This window comes from Grammomys surdaster, unplaced genomic scaffold (genome assembly GCF_004785775.1).
Source record: "Grammomys surdaster isolate TR1022 unplaced genomic scaffold, NIH_TR_1.0 958, whole genome shotgun sequence".
NCBI lineage: Eukaryota > Metazoa > Chordata > Mammalia > Rodentia > Muridae > Grammomys > Grammomys surdaster.
Genome location: NW_021605377.1, coordinates 331,941 through 356,021, shown reverse-complemented (window position 1 = coordinate 356,021; position 24,081 = coordinate 331,941). Strand labels below are relative to the sequence as shown.

Below are 24,081 nucleotides of genomic sequence, written 5' to 3'. Positions count from 1 at the left end.
ACTGTATGTAACTCAGGTTGAGTCGGTGTACCTAGTACTGTATGTAAACATGGAGTTTTCGTTAGTAAAAGACAGAATTCAGTCCAGCCGGTAAAGGGAATATTTCCACAATAGAGTGTTTACCCATCATGCCCCCAGCACCACAGAAACACGCCAGGAACAGCCTGCTGTCGTGATGCCTAGCCATAATCCCAGGGGCAGCCTGCTGTCGTGATGCACAGCCATAATCCCAGGGGCAGCCTATTGTGATGATGTACACCTTTAGTCCCAAGCACTTGGGAGCCTGAAGCATAGTTAGGAGTTTGACGTCAGCTTGGCATACACAGTGAGATACTACCTAGAAAGTAAGTGGGGCTGAAGGCAAGTTCTCTACCATGATCTAAGACGATCAGAGACCCTCAGCTAGAGCATCGGACTCCATTGTTGGTTATCACAGCTGGGAGTGGACTTGCTACTGGCACGAGTGCTAAAGGGGCTGGGAACGATGCCTTGCTGTGGTTGGGCAGCCTAGTAGAAACATACATGCTCGAGAGACGTGCATTGGGTGCTTCAGGGTCATTATGTCAACTGACATGCATTCTCCGTGTGTTTAGATCATAGAGGAGACGGAAGAAAAGGCTGCAGATCGCCTGCTGTTTGGTTTTCTCACTCTGATAAGTAAACTCATCAAGGAATGTAACATTATTCACTTTACCAAGCCCTCTGAGACTCTGAGTAAAATCTGGAGTAAGTATTTTATTTAATCTAATAACATAGTAGTTGTCATAAAAGTATTGAAAGTACTTGAGGGCTGGAGAGATGGCTCAGTGGCTAAGGGCACGGACTGCTCTTCCAGAGGTCCTGAGTTCAATTCCCAGCAACCACATGGTGGCTTACAGCCATCTATAATGGGATCTGAATGCCCTCTTCTGGTGTGTCTGAAGACAGAGGCAGTGTACTCACATACATAAAATAAATAAATCTTTAAAGAAAAAAAGAAAGTACTTGAAATTTGAATAAGAACACTACAGAGAGTAAATAAAGTCCATAAAGAAAAAAACATAAAGGATCCCATCAGATTATTCCACTGAAATATTTCTTTTGGAAGGAAAGGGTATTTCTTTGTCACTAACACATTTTATTTATGAAACAAAGGATATTAATCTTTGAAAAGGTATAAGTTGAAGTGCTGTGTGGTGGTTTCTTTCATATGCTCCACATGTCAGCTCTTACACACACACACACACACACACACACACACACACACGTGCATACATGCTGCACGCGCACATACACACACACCAGATCTTCCTTCCTCGTCCCCTTTCCTTCCTGTCTTGCCTAGCTTTGCTAAGATGTGACCTACAATTAAGAACTCTCTTTGGGGGCCCTTGTTAATAAAAAGGAGTAGAGGGAGGGAGAGTGGGTAAGAGCTGGTAGGGCTGAAAAAAAAGTAACAAATTTTAAAAAGCTATTCCTTATATTCATTGTTCAAAGCATGGTTTGAGATCTGCACACACAGTGTATTTCCATGCAGTCCCTTTATGAAGTTTTTTCCACAGTGGCTTTGCTTCCTAGAGATGCTAGTGTCCTAGTGTATTCAGCCAGCATGTCACATGACATATGTCACATGACAGTACAGCTCAGTAGATGCCCTTTTCACTTGAGGACATTAAATTACTGTGTACTATATAGAACTCTCTAAATGCACAGTGTAACCCCAGAACTTTAACCTATAAATTCAGATTAGTCAGTATATGGATGTTCACACAGAATGCTGCGGTTAAATGACTGTCACATTAGACCTGTAGTTTTACCTGCCAAGAGCAGTGATGGGGAGAGGCCTTGTATCCGTCCTCTCACTGAAGCACTGAGTTCTGGTGAGGTGGGCCGGGGCCCGACTGCATGCCGCCAGCCTCCCAGGAGCAGCTCTTTGCTCTGTAAGATAGAGCTGCAGCCTCCTTCACAGTCGTGGTGGCTAGAGGAGGTCACCACAGCACACACCTAGTAGAAAGCGCTCAGAAAGAAATGAGCACTTCCTGTCTCCAGTTTCTCTTAGAATTAAGCTTGTATCTGTATACATGTTTACATTACTGATCTATACAAATGGCCTGAGAACAGCATCTTATCTCCCTGGTTCTGAAACTAGGTCCTATGGCGCCACTCATAGGGACAGTGGGGCTTTCATGTATATCTTCAGCATCATTTACCAGACAGTTAATGTTATAATTGTCTCTCTACCACTTCCCCCCGGCTTCTGTGGCCTGGAAAGCAGGGACAGTCATTTCCTCCCTCTCTAGCTCCTTGGTCCAAGCCCGTGAGAGAGGCTCCATGAGTGCCCCCATTCATGTCGCTCTCCAGGGAATCAGGAAAGCGGGGTGCCTAAGAATGCGTTTTGCTCTTTCAGGTCATGTGCACTCTCACCTCAGACACCCACACAGCTGGGTGTGGCTCACAGCAGCCCAGATTTTTGGATTGCTCTTTGCCTCTTGCCAACCAGAAGAGCTCATTCAAAAATGGAAAGGCAAAAAGGCCAAAAAGAAGACCTCAGACCCTGTAGCAGTCAGGTTCCTAACAAGTGACCTTGGCCAGAAGGTACCATTTTTTTATTTTTTTAAAGACCGGCTCGATGTAGCCCTGGCTAGCCTAAAGTCAAGCTGACCTGAGGGTTACTGTGACCTCCTGCCTCAGCCTTCCAAGTCCTGAGAGTTGAGCTGCTCCATGCCTAGCTTGGGTTTGTTGTTCCTTGTATATTTAAGGTTCAGTTTCTCTGAAACCGTTTTCTCCCCTTCTAACCTGAGTGAGATGTATGGACTGGTGTGTGGACTAACCCGTAGGTGGAGTATGGAATGTTTGGGGCTAGCCCATGGGTGGAGTATGGAATGTTTGGGGCTAGCCCGTAGGTGGAGTATGGACTGTTTGGGGCTAGCCTGTGGGTGGGAGAAACTCCAGCTGATGGATGAGTTGTTGCACATGGAATTAATAGTTTAGTTTTTGGGTGTTTGTTGGGGCTGGGGTCGGTTTGGTTTGGAGACACGATTTCCCTAAACATAAAGGAGTTGTGGAACTCACAGTCGTGTATCCCAGGCTGGCCTCGAGTTCATGGGGCTCCTCTGGCTCGGGTTCCTGGTGTGCTCAGATTTTAGACGTGTGCCACGTACCCAGCTGTTACACGTGACTGGGATTTTTTTGTTTGTTTGGTGGACTTTTTTGTTTTTGTTTTTTAATCACCTGTGTTGTCTGTCTGCTAATGTCTGTTTCTTTTCACAGATGAAGAGTATCACCCTGGCATCATGCCATCAGCTGCAGTCCAAATTCTTAGATGAGTCTCTAGGAGAACAGGTAAGAGTGTATGGAGTCATCTCAGGATACGAGAGCCAACAGCGTAGGCTTGCATTTGATATTAGTGTCTGGCATATTTGATAAAAGTATGTGTGCAGTCAGTTAGTTAGTTAGTTAGTCAGTTAGACATGCATGTCTAGTTGACTCTGGGGCCAATATTAGGATACCTCTTGGCTTTACCACCATTCCCAGTTCTGCTTAGTGTCCAAAGCTTTAAAGGAGTTCATTGATGGGTTAGGGGTTGAAGTACAACATGATAATGAATTTCCCCTCCACCCCTGGAAGTTAAAGAGGAAGAATGCTGTTCATGGTCTGACCTAAAAATTGATGTCCTTAAGAACAGATACATTGTCCCATCATTAGAAATAGTTTATGTACTTCCATAAGAGAAAATGTAATTATAGCTGGTATAAGAGCTCATGCCTGTAGTCCCAGTCCTGGAGAGGCTGAGGAAGGCCAGCCTGGAGTACAGGTCTCAACTCTTATCTTTAAAAAGTAAATGGTAACATGGTTCACTTTAAAAAGTGAACAGCAGTCAGTGCATGGCGCCGTGCTTACTGTCTCCGTCTGCTGCACCTTAGGTTAGGCCCAACAAGCCACACTTGTTTCTAACCTCCCCCTCCGCACTTTTAAGGTTGTTAAGAACTTACTGTTCATAGCGAAAGTTTTATATTTACTGGAACTTGAATCTGGGAACAAGCAAGGAGAGTTAAAAGACTCAGAAGAACAGGACACTTTAGCAGATGCTCTGGCCAGAGAGGCGGCAGAAGAGAAGGCTGGTGGAAAAACGGAGTCTGACAGAGAAGAGCCCAGCAAGCCAGCCACATTGATGTGGCTGATCCAGAAGCTGTCCCGAATGGCTAAGCTGGAAGCGGCCTATTCACCCAGAAACCCCTTAAAGGTATAGCAGCAAGACAACTGAAAGTCTTTGTTGTTCATTTGTTACTGTTGTCAAAGAAGGGGTCTCAGCTTACTACATAGCTCTGGCTGGCCTGGAGCTCTGCTCATCTGGAAATCACAGGGGTCTGCCTGCCTCTGCCTCCCAAATGCTGGCCTCAGAGGTGTGTGCCACTATGACTGGCCCCTGTTTTTCACACAGGGCAGTTGGGTGGGTGGGTGGGTTTTAGTTTTTGGAGAGGGGATTTCTCGATGTAGCTCTGGCAGTCCTCTAACTCACAATCTGGACCAGTCTAACCTCAAACTTAGATTTCTGCCCATGCCTCCTGAGCACTCAGATTAAAAGCTTGCACTGCTATGCCCAACCTGACAAGGGTTCTGACTCATTTGCCTGAACTTGCTTTATATCCTAGGCTGGTCTTGCCTCAGCCTCCCAAGTGCTACATTTAGAGGCATCAGTTAACAATATTTGGTAGTTTTTGGTTTGGGAGTGTTTGGGGGATTTTGTTGAATATTTTAATTTATTCGTGAGACTTTCGGATCCCTGGGATTTTATAGTTTGAACCTAATACTGCAACAATATCTGTCTCAAAATAGAGTGAACTCTGCTTTTCATGAACACTGCTTACATGACTGAATGTTGAGCAGAAACATTTCAAGTGAAAACACTGTCTTCTTTCAGAGAACCTGCATCTTTAAGTTCCTCGGTGCCATAGCCGTGGATCTTGGAGTAGAGCGGGTAAAGCCCTATCTCCCAGTGATCATCGCTCCACTGTTTCGAGAACTCAACAGCACCTATTCAGAGCAAGGTAACCCTGCCATCTCAGTCCTGAGGTCCGCACACTGGGACCCCTTCTCGCCTGGATGCTGGATGACCCCTTTCTCTCTCTCTTTCTTTCCTGCTAGAGTTTAAGAAAACAGTTAATTGGCAAACATATTTTCCATTGTATTCAATGAACTCTTTGTATGCTTCCAGTCATGGAAAGTGAATGGTGTGGCATTTGACTCATGAGGCAAATGGATCTTGACAAATTCAAGGCTAGCCAAGACTACACAATGAAACAGAGTCTCAAAAAATGTTTCCCTTGTACAAAATGATGACTGTACTGTCGGGCAGGTTTGGGGTATTCTAAACCTCACAGTGAGCTGGACAGATGTTGTGTACCTGCAACCCCAACACTTGGAGGCTCAGGCGAGAACTGGGAATTTGGAGTTTGCTTGGGCTACATGGGGAGAGCATCTCAAAAAGGAAAAAAAAATTTAGTTTAAAAATAAGACAAAGGAAGCAGATTTGATGTTACATCCCAGGTTTTCATATTTTGCTTATTCACAAATACCTCATAATGCAATTCTTTAAATGTGTGGCCTAGATAACTAAGTAATAGAAAGAAAATAGAACTTAGTATATGATTTCATTGAGATCTTAGCAATTGGTCCTAAGGTTCTTACACCTAATGCTGTGGAAAGCCACACATTTAGAGGACTGATTTTAGCTGTGCAGCCCAGTCCATCTTTTGCTCACTATACTTCATGTTCGTATTGAAGTGATACTCTTCAGTGCCCAGAATATTCAGAACAGTCCCTTTTGTGTGGTATACATCTTAATTCTCATGGTATTTGAGAAATAGGCAAACTCTGTGGCTGATTTGCATTTTATAAAGAGAGGGAGACATGGAGGGTAGGGGAAAATACAGCTTCTTAGTCTGTCTTCACAAAAAATGATACTCGGGGCACAGCTAGACTCTGACATGTGCACCAGAGGCCAGAGAAAGTCTTACCTCTTCCACAGCTGCAGAACTGAGCAGGCTCACAGAGCTAACCCAAAACACTGCCGAGGTCCTAGGTTGCGTGAATGTCTTCACACCACGTTCCTGGTGTCTTGTTGCATCAGGCTGTGATGGGGGCTACAAGGCCACGCCCTCCCATCTCGGGCACTCAGAAGCCAGTTTCAGATTTGTGTTGAATAGTAACAGTCATGACAGCACAGGACTTTAGATGTTACTTTGATCTGTGATTGCCTCTAATCTTTTCTTTCTGTGTGATTAGACCCTGTTCTGAAGAATTTATCCCAGGAAATCATAGAATTACTCAAAAAGCTGGTTGGACTAGAGAGCTTCTCATTAGCCTTTGCCTCTGTCCAGAAACAGGCTAGTGAAAAGAGAGCACTTCGGAAAAAGAGGAAGGCCCTGGAGGTGAGTGTGTGGCTGTAGAGATGGTTCATCTACCGGCTTACCAAGGGCTTTCAACTAGGGGATGCTGTGCACACGGGTGTGCCACTGTTCCTGGAGAAATGAGGGCATGGGAGGAGTATTTTCATTAATGACACATGTTCTGCATGTGATTTGGATTCTTTTCACATGTACTTTAAAAGTAATGAAAGATTTCTGGTTTCTCTTCAAGTTTGTAACCAATCCTGATATTGCTGCCAAGAAGAAGTTGAAGAAACATAAAAATAAAAGTGAAGCAAAGAAGAGAAAGATAGAGTTCCTGCGTCCGGGTTATAAGGCCAAGAGACAAAAGTCCCACAGCCTCAGAGACTTGGCAATGGTGGAGTGAGGTCTCCCTGTGTGCGTTAACTCAGCTGTCTCTACCAGGATGGAAACCTGAACACCCTGCCTTAGTGTACTGGGCTCAATGTCCAGCAGATTTTGCTCCTTGTTTTGGGAGGTGGGTGTGGTGGCTTGACACCCGTACTCTCTGGACTAAAAAGGCTCAGGCAAGAGGATTGCCACAAGTTTCAGAGTGCTGCACTGAGATCGGGCTCAAGCAAAAGAAATTAAGTTAAAACTTTGGCATAGATTTGTAATGTATATTTTATGTAACCATACTTGTATTTTTTAATTAAAATGTTTATATGCTACTCCTGTCTAAAAAAGACTATGATACTATATGACATGATTTAAAGCCTAGCTTTTTCAAAAAAAAAAAAACCTGATGTGGTATTGTAAACTTATCAGAAGGCATTTAGAAGTCTGTGCAAATAGATAGATACAGCCATGCTGGTGGGTTTTCCCAAGTTCATCCCACTGGTTGAGTACATATGGAAGCAAAACCCCCAAAAAGTTCACGATAAGTTAATTAAAGCCAGTTCTAAAACTTAAATGGAAGACAAGACAGTGAACCAACAACGCAAGGCACTTCTAGAAAAAGATGCAGTAAGGGCTTGTCCTGTGTCAAAAGACAAAGGTGCTGTCAGCAAAATATGAGAATTTCCACTGTACCACAAGCTTTCCTTCCAGATGGCTCAGTGGTTAACATTATAATTTATATTTTATATATAATTTTTTATTTATATTTGTGTGTGTGTATGTTTTAAAGGACCATATATATGGTTCTGTAAAATATATGTCGGTGGATAGAGTGATTTCAGTGTTCTGAAGAGTCCTGAGAAAGAAAAGGAGTCAAATCCAGTGTGTGGTGGCAGAGGCCTTAAATGGCACTAGCAATACTTGTAAAATGTTCTCTTCCAGGTTTTCAGATTTTGCTTACATGCAAAGATTTCATAATTAAAATGGAGCAAACAGTAAGAAACAGAAATTACTATATGGTTTCACTGAAACTCGCCCCCCCCCCCCAAGACAGGGTTTCTCTGTGTAGCCCTGGCTGTCCTGGAACTCACTCTGTAGACCAGGCTGGCCTCGAACTCAGAAATCTACCTACCTCTATCTCCCAAGTACTGGGATTAAAGGCGTTCACCAAAGCCCGGCTGGTTTTACTAAAACTTTACCAGTTGGTTCTAAGGCTAAATCTACCTCAGTCTGTAGTGACTCACACATTTAGAGGAAACTGTTTTCAGTTTTCAGCCACATCATTTGCTCACTGCACTCAACATTGAAGGAATATTCTTCAGTGCCCAGTGTTTGGAAAAACAGAAAAGTCATCCTGTGTGTTGGGCACTTGGCATACACCTTAGATCTGATATGATTCAGAATTGTTCCTATTTTACAGATGAAACAGACTCAGTAAATAAACTAAGAAGATACAGAATGTAGGTAGTAGTAGAGCCAAGATTCTAAACGTGTGCATTACCAAGTTTAACAGATGCATGCGTACACACACACACTAGCATTCAGATTTACGTTGTAAACATCAACATTTAAACTCAGGATTTATTTTAGCCTATATGATAAACCAACAGACTCATGATCAGATTGAGATGGCAGGGGCTGTGTCAGGCAGCATGTGCCTGCCAGACCCTATTTTTCTCAGTGTTTAAGTACTCAGGACCTTGAGACTAAGCCTGGTAGCTCTATAAACTACTCTTCTACCATTTCCCAGCTATGTGCCATTGACCAGATGGAAGCTAAGGTAGAAACTGCAGTGCCACTTGCCCACCTGATAAATATATATCCTATACCAACTTTAAATATATTTTTGCATGGTACATATTAGGGTGTGAGGAGTCCACTTATCTATGTGTGTAGATGTGAAAGTCATAGGTATTGACTTGAGTTCCATACCTGACAATCCACTGAGCCACTGCTGGCCTCAAGTGTGAATTCATTCCAATGCAATGGAATGTCCAAATAGATACTAGTATTCATATAAAAACAGAAGCCTTTGCCCATCAAAAAGGTATTCATCTTGTTTTGACTAGTTGTACTGAGAATAACTGGGCCTGGAGGAAGAGGATTCCTTAAAAAGGTTTCAAAGAAACTAAACTATAAAATAGAGGCAAGAAGAAAAAGGTTATGAATGCTGGTTACATGGCCACAGCTTCAGCACCACAAGAACCAGACATGAGGATTACTGTGAGTTTGAGGCCAGCTTAGAGCTTAGCGATCCCATTCACTTTCCCAAAAATGACCACATAGATGGTGGGGAAGGCTGGAGCCCAAGTCTCTACCAATGCATAATTTTTAAATGCCAGTTGTCCAACTTATTGAAAGAATTCTAGTGTTAGTAACACTTTGGACCATACTGCACACTATAGTTAAGCATGTGGTGGATTACTGGGTTCAGAAAATTCCTCGGAAGATAATCTTAAAGCCTACACAGTATTCCTAATACTTGAAACTAGGAATATTTAATTTTTGCTACAGAACAGTAAGTTTTTTTTTTTTTTTTTTGGCTTTTTCGAGACAGGGTTTTTCTGTGTAGCCCTGGTTATCCTGGAACTCACTCTGTAGACCAGGCTAGCCTCAAACTCTTGAACTCAGAAATCCGCCTGCCTCTGCCTTCCAAGTGCTGGGATTAAAGGCGTGTGCCACCACCGCCCGGCAAACAGTAAGATTTTTATATTTAGCCAACTTCATACCAAGGAAAATGAATGGGAGATAGTAAAGACATCTTATTAACAAAGGTAAATGAATGAAAGACACTAAAGACATCTTGTTAAAGCTTATTAAAATTGCTTTTTATTTCTTTTCATGTGAAGTTTTTGTATTGTGTTGTGAACTCATCAAACAGCCATTTGGGATCGTTCTGACTGTATCCATTTTCATTTTACTAGGGTAGACAAGAGTTTGTATAAACATTACTTTGAGCATCTGTAACTACTGGAGCATAATCTTTTTCGTTGGTTGTTTTTTTTTTGTTTTGTTTTGAGACATAGTCTCAGGCAGCCCAGGCTAGCCTCAGACTCACCCAAGGCTGAACTCTTGGTCTTCCTGCCTCTGTCTCTGGAGTACTAGGATTACAGGTGTGTGCTACCACACCTAAGTGTCTATGTTCCCAGTGTCGGCATTTCCATATACAGTATGATTTAGGACACAAGCTTCTGACCCACAAGCCTGACTCTGAACCCTACCCCCACCTCACTGTATAGGGCCTGGCAAAGCAACACAGCAGAACCCCGCCTTCCTTACAGAGTTCCTGTACAAAGTTCAGGTCAACATACACAGAATTCGTTTGACAACTCTAAGTATTATAAAATAATGTAAGTCAGTAATGTGAGCCAACAAAATAAACTAGTCAGTTAAGCAATGAAGATTATACACTCTCTATTTCTAATCTACTTTGCTAAGACTCGTCTTTGGAAGGCCTTAATTCATTTTAAGGGGGAAAAGAGTCTGAGCTAAATATTAGTGTTCATACAAACAAGATGCAACCACTAATTTAAAAATAGGAGGGTTCCCCCAAGAGTGTACATTCTTTAATAGAACTGTATTTGAGTAAGAATTCCATACAAATAGAATATATGCCTTAACACATGAAAACAAGGAAGAAATATTTTACATTACATAAACCATTTAGGTGATTCAATCAAGCCAACCCTCTCACCAAATACTTGTCTTTTATATTTATTACAGATATTGAAGTCAGGTCTGTATGTGCCAGACTCACAGTTCCAACAGTCACGGGAAGTACACCCGACTGCTTCCATGACAATGGGATGTAGCGTTTGGGTCACAGGCGCTGATGTGAATGGACTCACTGTCTGCTTTTTAGTGTTTCAACTAACCTGGAGAAACAAAGTGCAACAGGTTAACAAAACTAACTCCTACGTATAAAGCATGAATGGTAATAATATTAATTTTACAATGGAGGTAGATTCAAAGCTCTTTAGATTACAAAGATTAATACAGATGAGACGAGAAATACCAAGTATCTATTGATTTTTTTATTTATTCTGCTTTTTCTTTTTTGAGACAAAATCTCAAGTAGCCTATGCTAACTATGAACTCACCAAGTATCCAAAAGTGGCCTTGAATTCCTGACCCTCTTGCCTCTGCCTCCAAAGTGTTGAGATTATAAGCAGGCACAGTCAAATTGAGTGCCAGGTACCTATGTTCTGCTAGTACTACTGGGATGTACATATGCATAGCTCAGAAGTAAAAACTGACCTCTAGTCTCAACAAACTGGAGTCGATACATCCACTGAATAATTATAAACTAAGATAGCAAGCGCTGTGTCACTGGTCTGAGATGAGGGCATAGAACTTCACTTTCGAGGTTAAGTGGTGGGATCACAGATAATACTTGAGAATCTTTTTTTAGATGGAGGAGACTGCAGCACAGTTTCACTATGTAGACTTTGCTGGCCTCAATCTTACTAAGTAGACCAGGCTAGCCTCAAACTCATAGTAATTGTCCAGCATAATCTTCCCGGGTGCTGGAATGTAGTACCACCATGCCTGTCAAGAATCTTGACAAGAAGCAAGCCTTAGTTTAATTTCTGGAAGACTCAGAACTGGATGGGGAGATAAATCAGAGAGCCAGCTTACCTAGTAACTGTAGTCACTGAAAGACACATAAAGACAGTGGGGAAAGGCCGGAGGAGCTGCCCATCAGCTGCTATCTAAATGTCATCCTCAAGAAAACCAGCATCATAGGCCTGATGTGAACACACACTGGTCCTCTACACTAAGGCTGAGTGAAGCAGGAGCTCTCCTGGGCTATATGATAAACTCTTGCCTGTAGGAAGCTTCCCTCGCATGCACGGCTGCCTTCCAACATACAATACTTGCCATTCCATTGCTTCGTCAAGGCCGGTGCCTTTGGTTGCTGACGTTTTAAAGATCTGCCACTTGCGGTCTTTCAGGGCAGGTAGCCCAAGAGCATTTGCCATTTCTGAAGGCGTCATGGCCTGCTCCATGTCCTGCTTATTTGCAAACACCACTAAAATGGCTTTTCTCAGCTCTTCTTCCTAAATAAAATGGAAACAATTTCATTTCCTTTAATTAATTTGCACCCTTGAGTTTGGGGGAAAAATATCAATAAAGAAATTGGGTTGAAGAATGTGTGTTTGTGTGTCCATATTCCTGTAAACAACTCTAATGAAATTCATTGGGTCATTAAAAGAAAAAAAAAGACTTTTAGTGGTGGAAGGAAGGCAAGGTGGGGAGGGAAGTGAGTGGGGAGGGGAGGGAGGGAGGGAGGGAGGCTGGGGAGGGGCGGATGAAGTGGAAGGGGAACAAGGAAGGGGTAAAGGGAAGCACACACACACACAAAAAGATTTTAGGGACACGCAAGAACAATGTCAAGCCCACCCTGGACACCTAACGCATGCTAAATAAGACAGAAGCTTTCAAAACACCAGAGTAAGAAAGAACAGCAATCTTACACTGGAAGGCTGGGCAAACAGATCAAGTCTGAGGCTAGTCTAGGTATGTGGCAAGCAAGTTCAGGCCAGCAGAGGCTAAAAGCAAGACCCTATGGCAAAGAAAGAATGGCCAATCCTCTCTCAATGAGTTCTCGATAGTCCTGATTTCCTGCTTTATTTGCTGATATTTACCATATCTGAATTTGAGGGGTTTGATTATAATTAAATCTATTCTTTCATAAACCCTTCCCAATGTTTCAGAAAGGCTTTCCCAATCCAGAAATCTTAAGTACATTCACCTACCCATTCCTGTGGCTAATTTCCATTTTTACACATTAGTTATTTCATTTAGAATTTATATATACAAAGAAGGCAAAACCCAAATTGCCTTTGTGTTTACGTTTTAAGGTTAACAATACAAACTGGCACTAGACCTACATTTTACATAATAGCGTCTGCTGATGGAAGCAGAAGCTACTTCCTAACACTGTGACTTCCAGTTCTTGCTCTAACAGGTGGGGATCACAAGCTACGTCAGCATTCTGTTGAGCCGCACCCCACCTTGGTTTTGAACAAGTCTTGAACTATGTAGTCCAGGATGGCCTCATCTCATGATCCTCCTGCCTCCCAAATACCAGAATTAGAAGCAGGCATCTGAAACTACAGGCTCACCTCTGGAAGAGTTTATAAATCAAATCCTAATGTTGCAACTGACTTTGTTAACAATCCTGTGCAACTCAAAAATTATAAATTGAAGTTAATAGTTGGTTTCTTTGAAATGATACTTTATATAATGTGAACCAGACCTAAATAAAGCTGCTGTTTTAAAAATCCATTATATGTAACAATAATTGAAGGAAACAGAGGTTAAGGATTTTAAAGAGAGCAAGAAGTACGAGGAAGGGCTCAGAGTGAGGAATGTGGAGGAGAATGATGTAACTATATTATAACCACAAAGAAATCCAAAGTATTTAATTTTTTAAAAAAATCCTTTATACCAAAAGCAACTCCACAGTTCCTTAAAACTAACTTCTTATACACAGGCAAGGTACACACCTGTTATCCTATTACTTGGGAGGCTGAGGCAGGAATACTTCTAAGAATTACAAACCACCATGGGCTACACAGTAAAACCTTGTCTCAAAAAACAAGGAAAAAAATCATTATACTTTAATTTGATCTAAGAAGCTCATCACTATGATGCTACATTGTAAAATAGTTAAACACAAGTTTAAAACTATTAACTTTGTAACTTACAACTCTAAAGCCATTATAACATTGGTAGTCCAGCCCAGCAGTGGTGGCGCACGCCTTTAATCCCAGCACTTGGGAGGCAGAGGCAGGTGGATTTCTGAGTTCGAGGCCAGCCTGGTCTACAGAGTGAGTTCCAGGACAACCAGGGCTACTCAGAGAAACCCTGTCTCGAAAAACCAAAAAAAAAAAAAAAAAAAAAAACATTGGTAGTCCAAGGAATTACAGATCCACGGTGCTCTGCTGAGAAGGCATTTACCTATAATGAGAATGTCCCCTCACCTAGTCTCACGCATAGGAATACGGGCCCCACCAGGGAGTGCTGTTTGAGGAGGGCTGGGAGGTGGCCCAACTGGAGAAGGGAAGTCCCTGGGAGCTGGCTTTGAGAGAAATGGTGCCACTTCAAATTTCTCTCCCTGGTTCCTGCTTACAGTGAAAGATGTGAGCCCTCGGCCTCCCGCTTCTGCTCTGATGCCTTCACTCCACCATCCTGGACTCTAACCCTCTGCAACCATGAGCCCCAATAAACTTTTCTGTAAGTTGTCCTGTATCGGTGTTCTACCACAGTGATAAAAAGGTGACAGATACACCTAAGGACCAAGTAGCCTAGAACTAGTATTTAAGCCATCAAATAAGTAAATTGGAATTTTAGAAAAAGGAAATATCCATTTTAATTTTTCCAGAGCAAATTCTATTTTTTAATGAATGCTCTAAATTTGATTATCCAGACAATAAATTATAAATGATCTCAGTAAATAAAATGTATCCAGTTCTTGAACTAGAGATATAGTTCAATTGTAGAACTCTTGTTTAGAGTATACAAGCTCTAAATTCAAACCCCAAAACCATTAAAAAAATTAATTGCAGGGCACAGTGACCTTTAATCCCATCACTTAAAAGGCAGAGCCTGGTGGATTTCTGTGAATTCAAAGGTAGCAAGGGCTACATAATAAGACCTCATCTCAAAAACAAACACAACTGGCCAAGTGGAGGTGGTGGCACAGGCCTTTAATCCCAGCAACGGAGGCAGAGGCAGGTGGAGTTCCAGGTCAGCCAGGGATACACAGAGAAACCCTGTCTCAAAGAAATGACAAACCAGACAAACAAAAGCTGATTGTAAAACAAGATCGTGTCTCAGAAGAGAAGGAAAGAAAGCAAAGACCTAAGAGGCAGGGAAAGACGAGCTGTGACTGAGGCAAGCTCAGCGGGTTCAGAGAAAGGGGTTGGGTGTAGCTGAAGGAGGGCAAGTGTGTGAGAAGTAAAAACCCAGTAACAGGGCAGAGCTGAGCCAGCAACCCAGGAATGCACATGGCTTAGCACACAATGTTCCCAAAACATCCAAAAGTAAGAATCTTAAACGGCAGAACCGAAGAGATGGCTCAGGCTCCAGAGCACTTGTTCCTCCTCTTCCAGAGAGTAAGTCTGGTCCTCAGCCCTGGTAACATGTGGGTCCCCACTGCCTGCAACTCCAGCCCGAGGGTATATGACACTCTCTCCTGGCCTTTGAAGGCACCGACATACATACATACATGTAGACACAAACACACAGACATAAAAATGGCAGCAAGATACCTCAGCAGGTAAAAGTTGTCTCATAAGCCTGGCAACCCAAGATACATCTTTGGAACCTACATAAAGTTAGAAGACAGCCAACTCTACACAGCTGTGCTCTGACCTGCATGTGCAAATGTATACACATGCAAACACACACATACACAAGCTAGTAACTTTGTAACCTGTCTTAGCTTAAATTAAGAGCTCTGAATTTTCTAGGACTCATGAAACAATTACAAGAAGCTACAGGGCTGGATTTTATTCAATCTATCTTTCCCAATAGGAAATGACATGCAATTTTTAAAAAGAACAGAAGGGATAAGGAATGGACACACACACACACACACACAGTGGGCTACAGGTATGGCTCTGGTTAAGTGCATTTGCTTATGGAGGTGTCGGTCCCATCTCAAACCCACATGGTAGGCAACAGGTAAATATAGAACCATTCGTGTAGCCAAACACACACACATACATACATACATACATACATACATACATACATACATACATACATACATACATAAGTATCTTTAAGGGAGAGTTAGCCCAATGATTAAGAGTACCTGTTGCTTCTGCAGAGGACCCAGGTTCGATTCCTATCACCTACACAATGGCTCACAATCATTTACACCTCCACTCCCAGCTGATCTGATGCTCTCCTCTGACCTGCACAGACATGCATGTACATGGTACACACACATAATGCAGACAAAACAGTCGTACAAATAAAGAAATAAGTCTGTGTGTCTATGTGTATGTTAATGTGTTTTTTATGAGTATGTACATGCACCATGCATGTCTGCAGAGCCACTGGATCTGGAATGACAGACCAATCAGTTGTCACCTGCACACTGCCAGCTGCCATACAAGTGCTGGGAATTGAACCCAGGTACTCTGAGAGAGCAACCAGTGTTCTTAACCACTAAGCCATCTCTCCAGCCTCAACAAACATACCTTTAAAAAAAAAAAGGTAAAGAATGGAGGAAAATCTCCTTGAATGTTAATTATTATTGCACATGATGTAAGGAAGCCCTCTAGTTCCTCCACACTTAACCATCTGCTTACCTCCAACATGGCAACTAACTCTGACTTGGAAATGCCAATTCGGTCTCGGTCACAACTGTCAACGACATAGATGACTGCATCTGTGTTTGAATAATAACATCTCCAGTATGGCCTAAAGAAAATTCAGAAACATGTTATCTCTTACTAAACACTTGACTGTCAATTTACATGCTGGACTTGGTCAATGATGGGAGACAGGGGTCACATGGCAGCCCTGTATGCTTTGCCGTTTCTGACAGAATTACATCTGGCATCACACTCAGTATGACTGGGTGGACAGAAGACTGAAAAACATTAAATTACAGGTCTAAAATTACAATTACAGATTCAAACTTCGAACTTCAGGATAAGATACAAATATAATGTACAAAAAATACTAAATACACTGATAGGACAGTTATACACAGACTTGATCATTGTAATTTACCAGTCTTTAACTAGGAATCTTTTTTTCCTTTTTTTTTTTTTTTTGGTTTTGTTCTGCTTCCCAAGACAAGGTTTCTCTGTATAGCTCTGGTCCTAGAATTCACTCTACCAACCAGGCCAGCCTCAAACTTACAGATCCTCCTGCCTCTGCCTCTCAAGTGATGAAATTTAAGGCATGTACCACCATTGCCTGGAAATTTTAATGTGACTTTTTATGTCCTTAACCACTGATTACAACCAGGAGTAGAATTGTATACAATTATAAATAATCTCAAACCGGGTGGTGGTGGAGTACCTATAATCCCAGCAGTTGGGAGGCAGAGGCAAGCTGATCTCTGTAAACTTCAAGGCCAGTCTGGTCTACAGAGCAAGTTCCCGGACAGCCAGGACTACACAGAAAAACCCTGTGTCAAAAAACAAAAACAAAATCATAACAATAATCTCAAAGATGATAAAATAAACGTGATCATAAAAAGGTAACTTACCAAATAAAATGAGTTGCTGAACGGCAGACTATTTAGTGACTATATTACTAATCAAATCTCTCCTCTCTCCCTCTCCCCCTTCTTTCATCTTCCCCTTCCCCTTCCCCTTCCCCCTCTCTACCTCTCTTATTTTATCTTCTATGAACGACTTACCCTGGCTGCCCTGGAATTAGATATACAGAGCAGGCAGGCCCCTAACTCACAGAGATCCTCCTGCCTCTGCCTCCCAGTGCTGGGATTAAAGCTGTGCACCAACCTTTTCAACAGCAACCTTCTTACTGCTCTAAACTGGTCCCCTAGCCACTGACACACTCATTTCAGGAGGCTCCTGCATTTCTATCAGCCTGCCTGGACCTGCATGGATGCCAGTCTCTTGGAGGGGGAAATGACAAAATTCAAACAAGGGGCCAGTTTTTGAACCTTATGGGTTCCTATGAGAGAATTTCTATTTAAATGATTATCTTAAAATCTGAATCCCTTAGATTTTAACCACTGGATGCACTAAGGAAGACACGTAGTTTCAAATTCTACCACATTTTAAACAATGTGACTCCTACCTAATTTCCAACAGGAGATATATTTTGGTTTAGTGTTGTAAGCGCTAAAAAGAGCCAGTAAACGTTAAATACCACCAAATGACCTAGTGTTTATATCATACCTGATACTTGTCTGTCCTCCTAAGTCCCAAACTTGGAATTTGAGATTTTTGTATGTCACCGTCTCTACATTAAATCCAATAGCTGAAAGAGAAATCAAATCAACATATATGTAGGCTAATATACTCTACCTTACAAAGTGTCCAACTTCACTGTTTTAGCAACTGCCTGTAGTTTTCAATCACATTATGGATTAATATAACATTTAAGACAATATCCTCCCCACTCTACCCCCTCACTGGCTGGCTGTCAAGCTCCAGACATCTGCCAGGTAGTATTTGCTACCTACTGAGCAATTCCCCCAGCCCCAGAAGTCTATTAAACTACCCTGAGAGCTGTATATATATATAAGTGTTCAGAAAGTCTTATTTGAAAAGTTGTTATAGATTCAAAAGCTATAGCTCTGACAAATAGCAAACAATCAAAGCTAATATAAAAGACTAGGCTCTAGATTTCAATAAAGCCATGTTCTCTGCAGGCTGCAGCCTTACAGACGCTCCACAGATATCTCAGGAGCTCACTCGGAACAAAGTCAGAGCTAGATAATCAATATCTCATCCCTATTGTCTACCACCCTTCTTAAATGTACACCACACAGCTGAAACCAGAAACTATTTTCAAAGAAAATCTAAGTGAGGAAGAAAGTCATGCTGAAAACACCCAGGGTGGACATGTACAAAGTCTGCTCTCATTTCCTAAGCTTAAAAAAAAAGAAAAAAGAAAAGTCAGGCCAGGCTTTTAATCCCAGGGCTCGGGAGACAGAGGCAGGCTAGCCTGATCTACAGAGTGAGTCCCAGGGTATCCAGGGCTACAAAGAGAAACCCTGTCTCAGAAAACAGACAAACAAATAAAAAAGTCAGGGTGAAAGCTGTCTTACAACTGCCACTGATGTTTCTGCTTCCTACCTTTAATGATGTTGGTAAATGGTGTCTTTGGCGGGTAAGTATGCATATTACAACTGAAAAATAAAACCATGGCAAGTGTGGCACTCTAAAAAGCAAGTTGCTGTCTTCCTCAGAACTAGACATGTGCAAGTCTATGTTCATCACCGTCAAGAACACGTTGATGTGTAAAGGACAGGCGTGGAAACAGCCCACGCTGCAGTCCACATGTTGTGTGGCAACGTGCACTGCAAAGGCCACAAAAAGCTACCCACGTGGAGAGGAAAGAATCTCAGAAGCAAGAATCAAAGGAAATAAAATGGGTAGAAAGCTGCAAAAAGAAATAACAGATGCTACAAAATCCAAACATTCCCCCTTGAAAGCAAAAGAGAAAAACCCTGGAAAGTTTAATAGTAATAGTGACAAAATGGGGATATCCAACAGAGTAATTCAAAGCACACAATTTAAAGTCCTGAGCAAATCCTACAGATTCTTCAACTTAACTAAAATGTATTAATCTAAAAAAATGTATTAATCTTATCTCTATAAATTTAGCTCAACAAATGAAAAGGTGTAAAGAAAGAAACTTTCTAAGACAGCAAGAATAACAAGGCCATAGGCCGAGTTAAGATTAAAGTTCAGGTGTTTCTTCTCCTTGGTGTCCAGGTACCAGCTCATTTCAACACTCTGCTTCTACAATTCCCAGTTTCAAAAGTGAGCTACAGAATTACTTAGGAGAAACCACACTGTAATTCAAGAAATAGATACGCGGAAAAGGTGCTCTGTGTGCAACAATACCCACTTAACATCTATGTAAGTCATTATACAGGTCAGCAAGGCACTCTGTAAGCCTCATTTACTCCTCAAAGCTAGGAGATAGTATCTTCATTAAGCAATAAAGATTTAGTGACTTAAGTCAACTATAACTCTAAACAGAGAAGCCTGTTTGTGTACCTAGATAGGGAACCTTAAATTGCACGAAAATGCTTCCAAGTTTATTTTTTAAAAAATCATATATATAATTATCATTTCCATACTAGAATTTTACAAACCCCTATCATATGACTCATTTATCCAGAAAGCTGGATTAGATGGACACAAAGTTTTATCAAACCAATACTTACTGGGAATAGTAGTAACAACTTCTCCAACCTGTAATCTGTACAAAATTGTCGTTTTTCCAGCACCATCTAATCCCAAAATTAAAATCCTCATTTCCCTGGTTCCAAAGAGACTGGAAAAAATACTTGAGAAAAAGCCACCTACAAGATAATAAAAATAAAAATGTATTTGATGACATCTTGTAAATTAGACCCACAAAACATTTAACCTTGCCTCTTGAAAGCTAGATGCCTAATTAAACAGCAAAACATTGTCCTGAATGCACAGGTAGATACCCTTGCTTCCAATATTCAACAGCAAACAGTAACAGGTGAAGTTCCCAGGTCCTGAGAAATGTCAGGTAGGCAGAACACATCATCAGACATCTAGACACTGCCCTCAAGAGTCCAGTTCATTTTCTCATCAAGAAAATAAGGATGCAGTAACTTAGTACAGTCTCATCCTGAGAAGTAACACAGTAGCGTGCTCTGAGTGACAGAGCACTGACTTGACTGTAAAGCCACAGTACCAATATAAGCCTTTAGGGCACTCTCCACTAACCAACAGAACTACCTCAACAAATTATTCTATTGTTTTGTTTATTATTATGGGGGGGTGAGATAAGGTCTTTTACTTTGTAGCCCTGGATGGCCTGGAAATCAGTATGTAGACCAGGCCAGCCTCAAACTCATAAAGATCCACCTGCCTCTGTTTCCTGAGTGCATCAGAAACTCATTTTAGACAGAAAGGCTACATTCACTATTTTATGAAATATTTCCTGGAACCTTTATGTACCCAAGACACCCAGAGATGTAAAAGTATTTGTGACACAAATACTGTGCCTTCAAAAGTCACTAAAAGAAAAAAAAAAGCTACAATATAAAGTGAGAAAACGGAAACGTGGGGGATATGAAAGAGAATATGCTCAGCATGCAATCAATATACATGTAATATAGATATAGATATATAGATATGTAGATATGTAGATATATAGATTTTTTTTTTAAATAAAAGGCAAGGCCTTTGGCTAGTAGTCCAATAATACCAGTTACTCAGAAGGCTAAAGCAATAGCGGTATGATACCACCTTTGGCTACAGAGTGAGTTGAGTTCAAGGCTAGGCAACTTAGTGAGATCCTATCTCGAAGTTTTAAAAGGGCTGGGGCTATACAGCTCAGCAGAAGGGCGTTGTCTAGCATACTCCAGGGCTGACTTCCAGCAGCGATCGCTTGTAGACAGGCACACGCACACGGAAAGGAAAAGAGACAGGAAGAAAGGAAGAGATGCCACACTTTGCTATTTGGGGGAAGATGGCACAATTAAAGCTGCCCACTCTAGAAAAACAAACACAGAACAAGCTGTATAACAGAAAGAATGGGTGTGACTTGACAAAGTCCTTTCGGCGAGAGGCGGAAAAACAATGCCGAAGGGTTACAGAGAACCGAACGGAACTATAATGCTCTGAATCCATAAAACAGTAAGTACTGACATAATCCGAAGAACCTGTAACACCTAGAAGCTCCAGCTGTACTGGATGGAGCATCACCGTAGGGTGCGCTCGGACGTCTACCGTAGTTCCCTCCCCTAGAGAAGTACGAATCTGCGAATAGACATTAAAACCTCACTCCCTGTCCCGCCGGACTCTCCCACTTTACAATCCACCAAACTCCACCATCTCCACAGCTAGCTAGCTACGGCGGGCGAGCAGACAGGAGCAGCGCAAGGAGCAACAAACACCACCTGTCCTCGGGTTTCTAAAAGTGACGCAGTCTCAACACTCACACAGAAGCCATCAAGCTTCCAAGAAGGATCAGACACCTCGGTGAACCTGCAGCTGCCTGGCTGCCAGGCACCCGTCGCCCCGTTCCGCCTACACAACCGAGATGGGGATGCAGGATGAGGGGCTGGGCTGGGACCAGTCTGGACCCCGCGGGTGCAAGAGACTGAGCAGGGAGGTGGGGTCTCCCTGCAGGTGAAGAGCTGTCCGCGGCCCAGCCGGTCCCCTCGGCCGCCTTCCCACGCTCCTCACCCATGATGAACCGCCGCCGCGCCCTCGCCGATCCTCAGAGACAGGCCGGGACTCGGCAGCGACTCCTAGTTGAGCCTGGGCGCCGCCACCTCCGCTGCTCCTCGGACTCCGGTTCCGAAGCGGATGCCTCCGAGCCTGGTCAGCCAGCAACTTCCACGTCGTCCACCCAGCGGGGGCGGGAGCCGGAACGAGAGGCCACTGCGACTGCGCGCCGGACACGGAGGTCTGGGCGTCCGCGTCGACTCTTTCGACGCAAGTCCCAGGCGCTCTGAGCGTATCCGAAATGAACGCCACAACTATAACAAAAAAAATTAAAGACCAAAAGTGTTTCCTGATTCCACTTTTCTGGACAGTAAGGCCTTTTCAAATATTAAAATGGGACTTTTTCATGTTAAATTCTGATATCATATAGTGGCGAATCGGCCAGCGAAAAACAAAAGCTCGATGAAGCGAAGGCACAGTATGCTGGCGCTGGTTGCCGAGTCCGGGTGGTTGCAGATCCTGGAGCAGTCTGCGGAGGCGGTCCACTTTCCTCTAGATGCATTCCCGCAGGAGGAGCCAGGGTTACGTAATAATAACGAGAAAGCTCACCCGCGCTCACTGCGTGCCACCAACACGGGGCACCCTCGTACCCGAGGTGTCTAATTTTTTGTTCTCTGGGTGGCCACCTGACCACCTTTCCGCCTCCGCAGGACTGGGAACTTGTTACCTCCTGCGACTTGAGTTGGAAGTTTCATAGTTTTCGATCGTGAAAGGGTTGGGTGTTTCTTATCATTCTTAGAAACGCTTCTTGCTTCTGCGCAGCCACTGAGGCTCGAGGCGCGCTCCAGGGCGGATCCATCAGTAACTCAACGCCCTGGCCAAGGAAGGCAGTGCTCCTGGAGTTATCATGGACGTCAATACTGCTCTGCAAGAGGTGCTGAAGACCGCCCTGGTCCACGATGGCTTAGCACGAGGAATTCACGAAGCTGCCAAAGCGTTAGGCAAGCGCCAAACCCATCTCTGTGTGCTTGCATCCAATTGTGATAAACCTATGTACATCAAGTTGGTGGAAACCCTTTGTGCTGAGCACCAAATCAACCTAATTAAGGTTGATGACAACAAGAAACTGGGGGAATGGGTAGGCCTCTGCAAAACTGATCGAAAGAGGAAACCTCGGAAAGTGATAGGTTGCAGCTGTGTGGTGGTTAAGGACTATGGCCAAGAATCTCAGGCTAAAGATGTCATTGAAGAGTACTTCAAATGCAAGAAATGAACAACAAAATTGGCTTATTTTCTTTTAAGTTCCTAAAAACAGAAAAGTACAATTATCTCAAAAATTCGTGAGTTTTCGCCGGAAATAATAGCACTTTTTAGGAGGTTTTCTTCCAAATGTAAACTTTGCATTATTTTGTTCTTGTTTATAATGAAAATGTTCGCCGGGCGTTGGTGGCGCACGCCTTTAATCCCAGCACTTGGGAGGCAGAGGCAGGCGGATTTCTGAGTTCAAGGCCAGCCTGGTCTACAGAGTGAGTTCCAGGACAGCCAGGGCTATACAGAGAAACCTTGTCTCGAAAAACCAAAAAAGAAAAAAAATGTTCATCTTTTTGGAAATTTAGAAACTACGTAAGGATTAATCTGCCATTATTAGGTAGGGTTTAATTAACAAAATTATATGTATGTTGCATAGTGTAATATATATTAAAAAATTATAATTATATACATGTACATATATATGTGAGAGAGACATGATTACCATCTAAACATAGCCAAACCCTCATATATTTCCTTTAACTGTTGAGCACACTGAAGATCTATTTGGCATTTTTCAAATAGGCAGCATATTGTTGTTAACTATAGTCAGTATGTTGTGACTATACATCTAAGGGAATTTGTTCATGCTGTTGCAAAGTAATCTGTACCGTTTTACCAATGTATCTGCATCCCCGCTCCATCCCCTGACAGTCACCATTGCGCTCTCTGCTTCTGAGTTTCCTCCATAGATTCCACTTAGGAATTAAATCTCCCAACACCCTCATAGGTGGAAATGTGTGATTTTGCATTATGCTTATTTCATTTAGCAGAATGACTTCTAAGCTCATGTTATAAATGAAATCGTTTCCTTTTTAAGGCTGACTAGTAATTCTGTTGTTAAGCATGTGCCTATGTACATTCACTTTTTCCAAATTAATCCATTTATTCTGGTTGATTTTGTACCTTTTTTGTAGATTTTTTTTAAAGATTTATTTTATTTTATTTGTGTGAGAAATCTGTAGCTGTCTTCAGACACACCAGAAGAGGGCATTAGATCCTATTACAAATGGTTGTGAGCCACCATGTGGTTGCCGGGATTTGAACTCAGGACCTCTGGAAGAGCAGCCAGTGCTCTTAACCACTGAGCCATCTCACCAGCCCTGTAGATTTATTTTTTATAATTTTTGAGTGTGTAT

General features: G+C 42.4%; 2 protein-coding genes and 1 pseudogene across 3 annotated transcripts in view; 2 read left to right on the top strand and 1 right to left on the bottom strand.

The window, feature by feature from the left end:
• Positions 1-7,078, top strand: part of Utp20 (UTP20 small subunit processome component) — an 82,552-nt gene extending 75,474 nt beyond the window's left edge. The window contains exons 56-62 of the mRNA XM_028783101.1: positions 594-726; positions 2,387-2,574; positions 3,250-3,321; positions 3,956-4,222; positions 4,901-5,027; positions 6,265-6,410; positions 6,619-7,078. Of these exons, the coding sequence (XP_028638934.1) occupies positions 594-726; positions 2,387-2,574; positions 3,250-3,321; positions 3,956-4,222; positions 4,901-5,027; positions 6,265-6,410; positions 6,619-6,774 (1,089 nt within the window). The 3' untranslated portion in view covers positions 6,775-7,078. The remainder of the gene's footprint in view (positions 1-593; positions 727-2,386; positions 2,575-3,249; positions 3,322-3,955; positions 4,223-4,900; positions 5,028-6,264; positions 6,411-6,618) is intronic.
• Positions 7,079-9,552: 2,474 nt separating this feature from the next.
• Arl1 (ADP ribosylation factor like GTPase 1) lies at positions 9,553-21,814 on the bottom strand. Its single transcript, XM_028783053.1, has 6 exons — positions 21,653-21,814; positions 19,648-19,785; positions 17,645-17,726; positions 16,076-16,187; positions 11,628-11,806; positions 9,553-10,621 (listed from the first exon to the last, which is right to left on the bottom strand). The coding sequence occupies exons 1-6, from the start codon at positions 21,654-21,656 to the stop codon at positions 10,591-10,593; spliced, it is 546 nt and encodes a 181-aa protein (XP_028638886.1). The 5' UTR covers positions 21,657-21,814; the 3' UTR covers positions 9,553-10,590.
• Positions 21,815-22,122: 308 nt separating this feature from the next.
• LOC114634513 lies at positions 22,123-23,064 on the top strand (annotated as a pseudogene). Its single transcript, XR_003713337.1, has one exon. The product of XR_003713337.1 is annotated as a 40S ribosomal protein S12 pseudogene (transcript).
• The last annotated feature ends 1,017 nt before the right edge of the window (positions 23,065-24,081 follow it).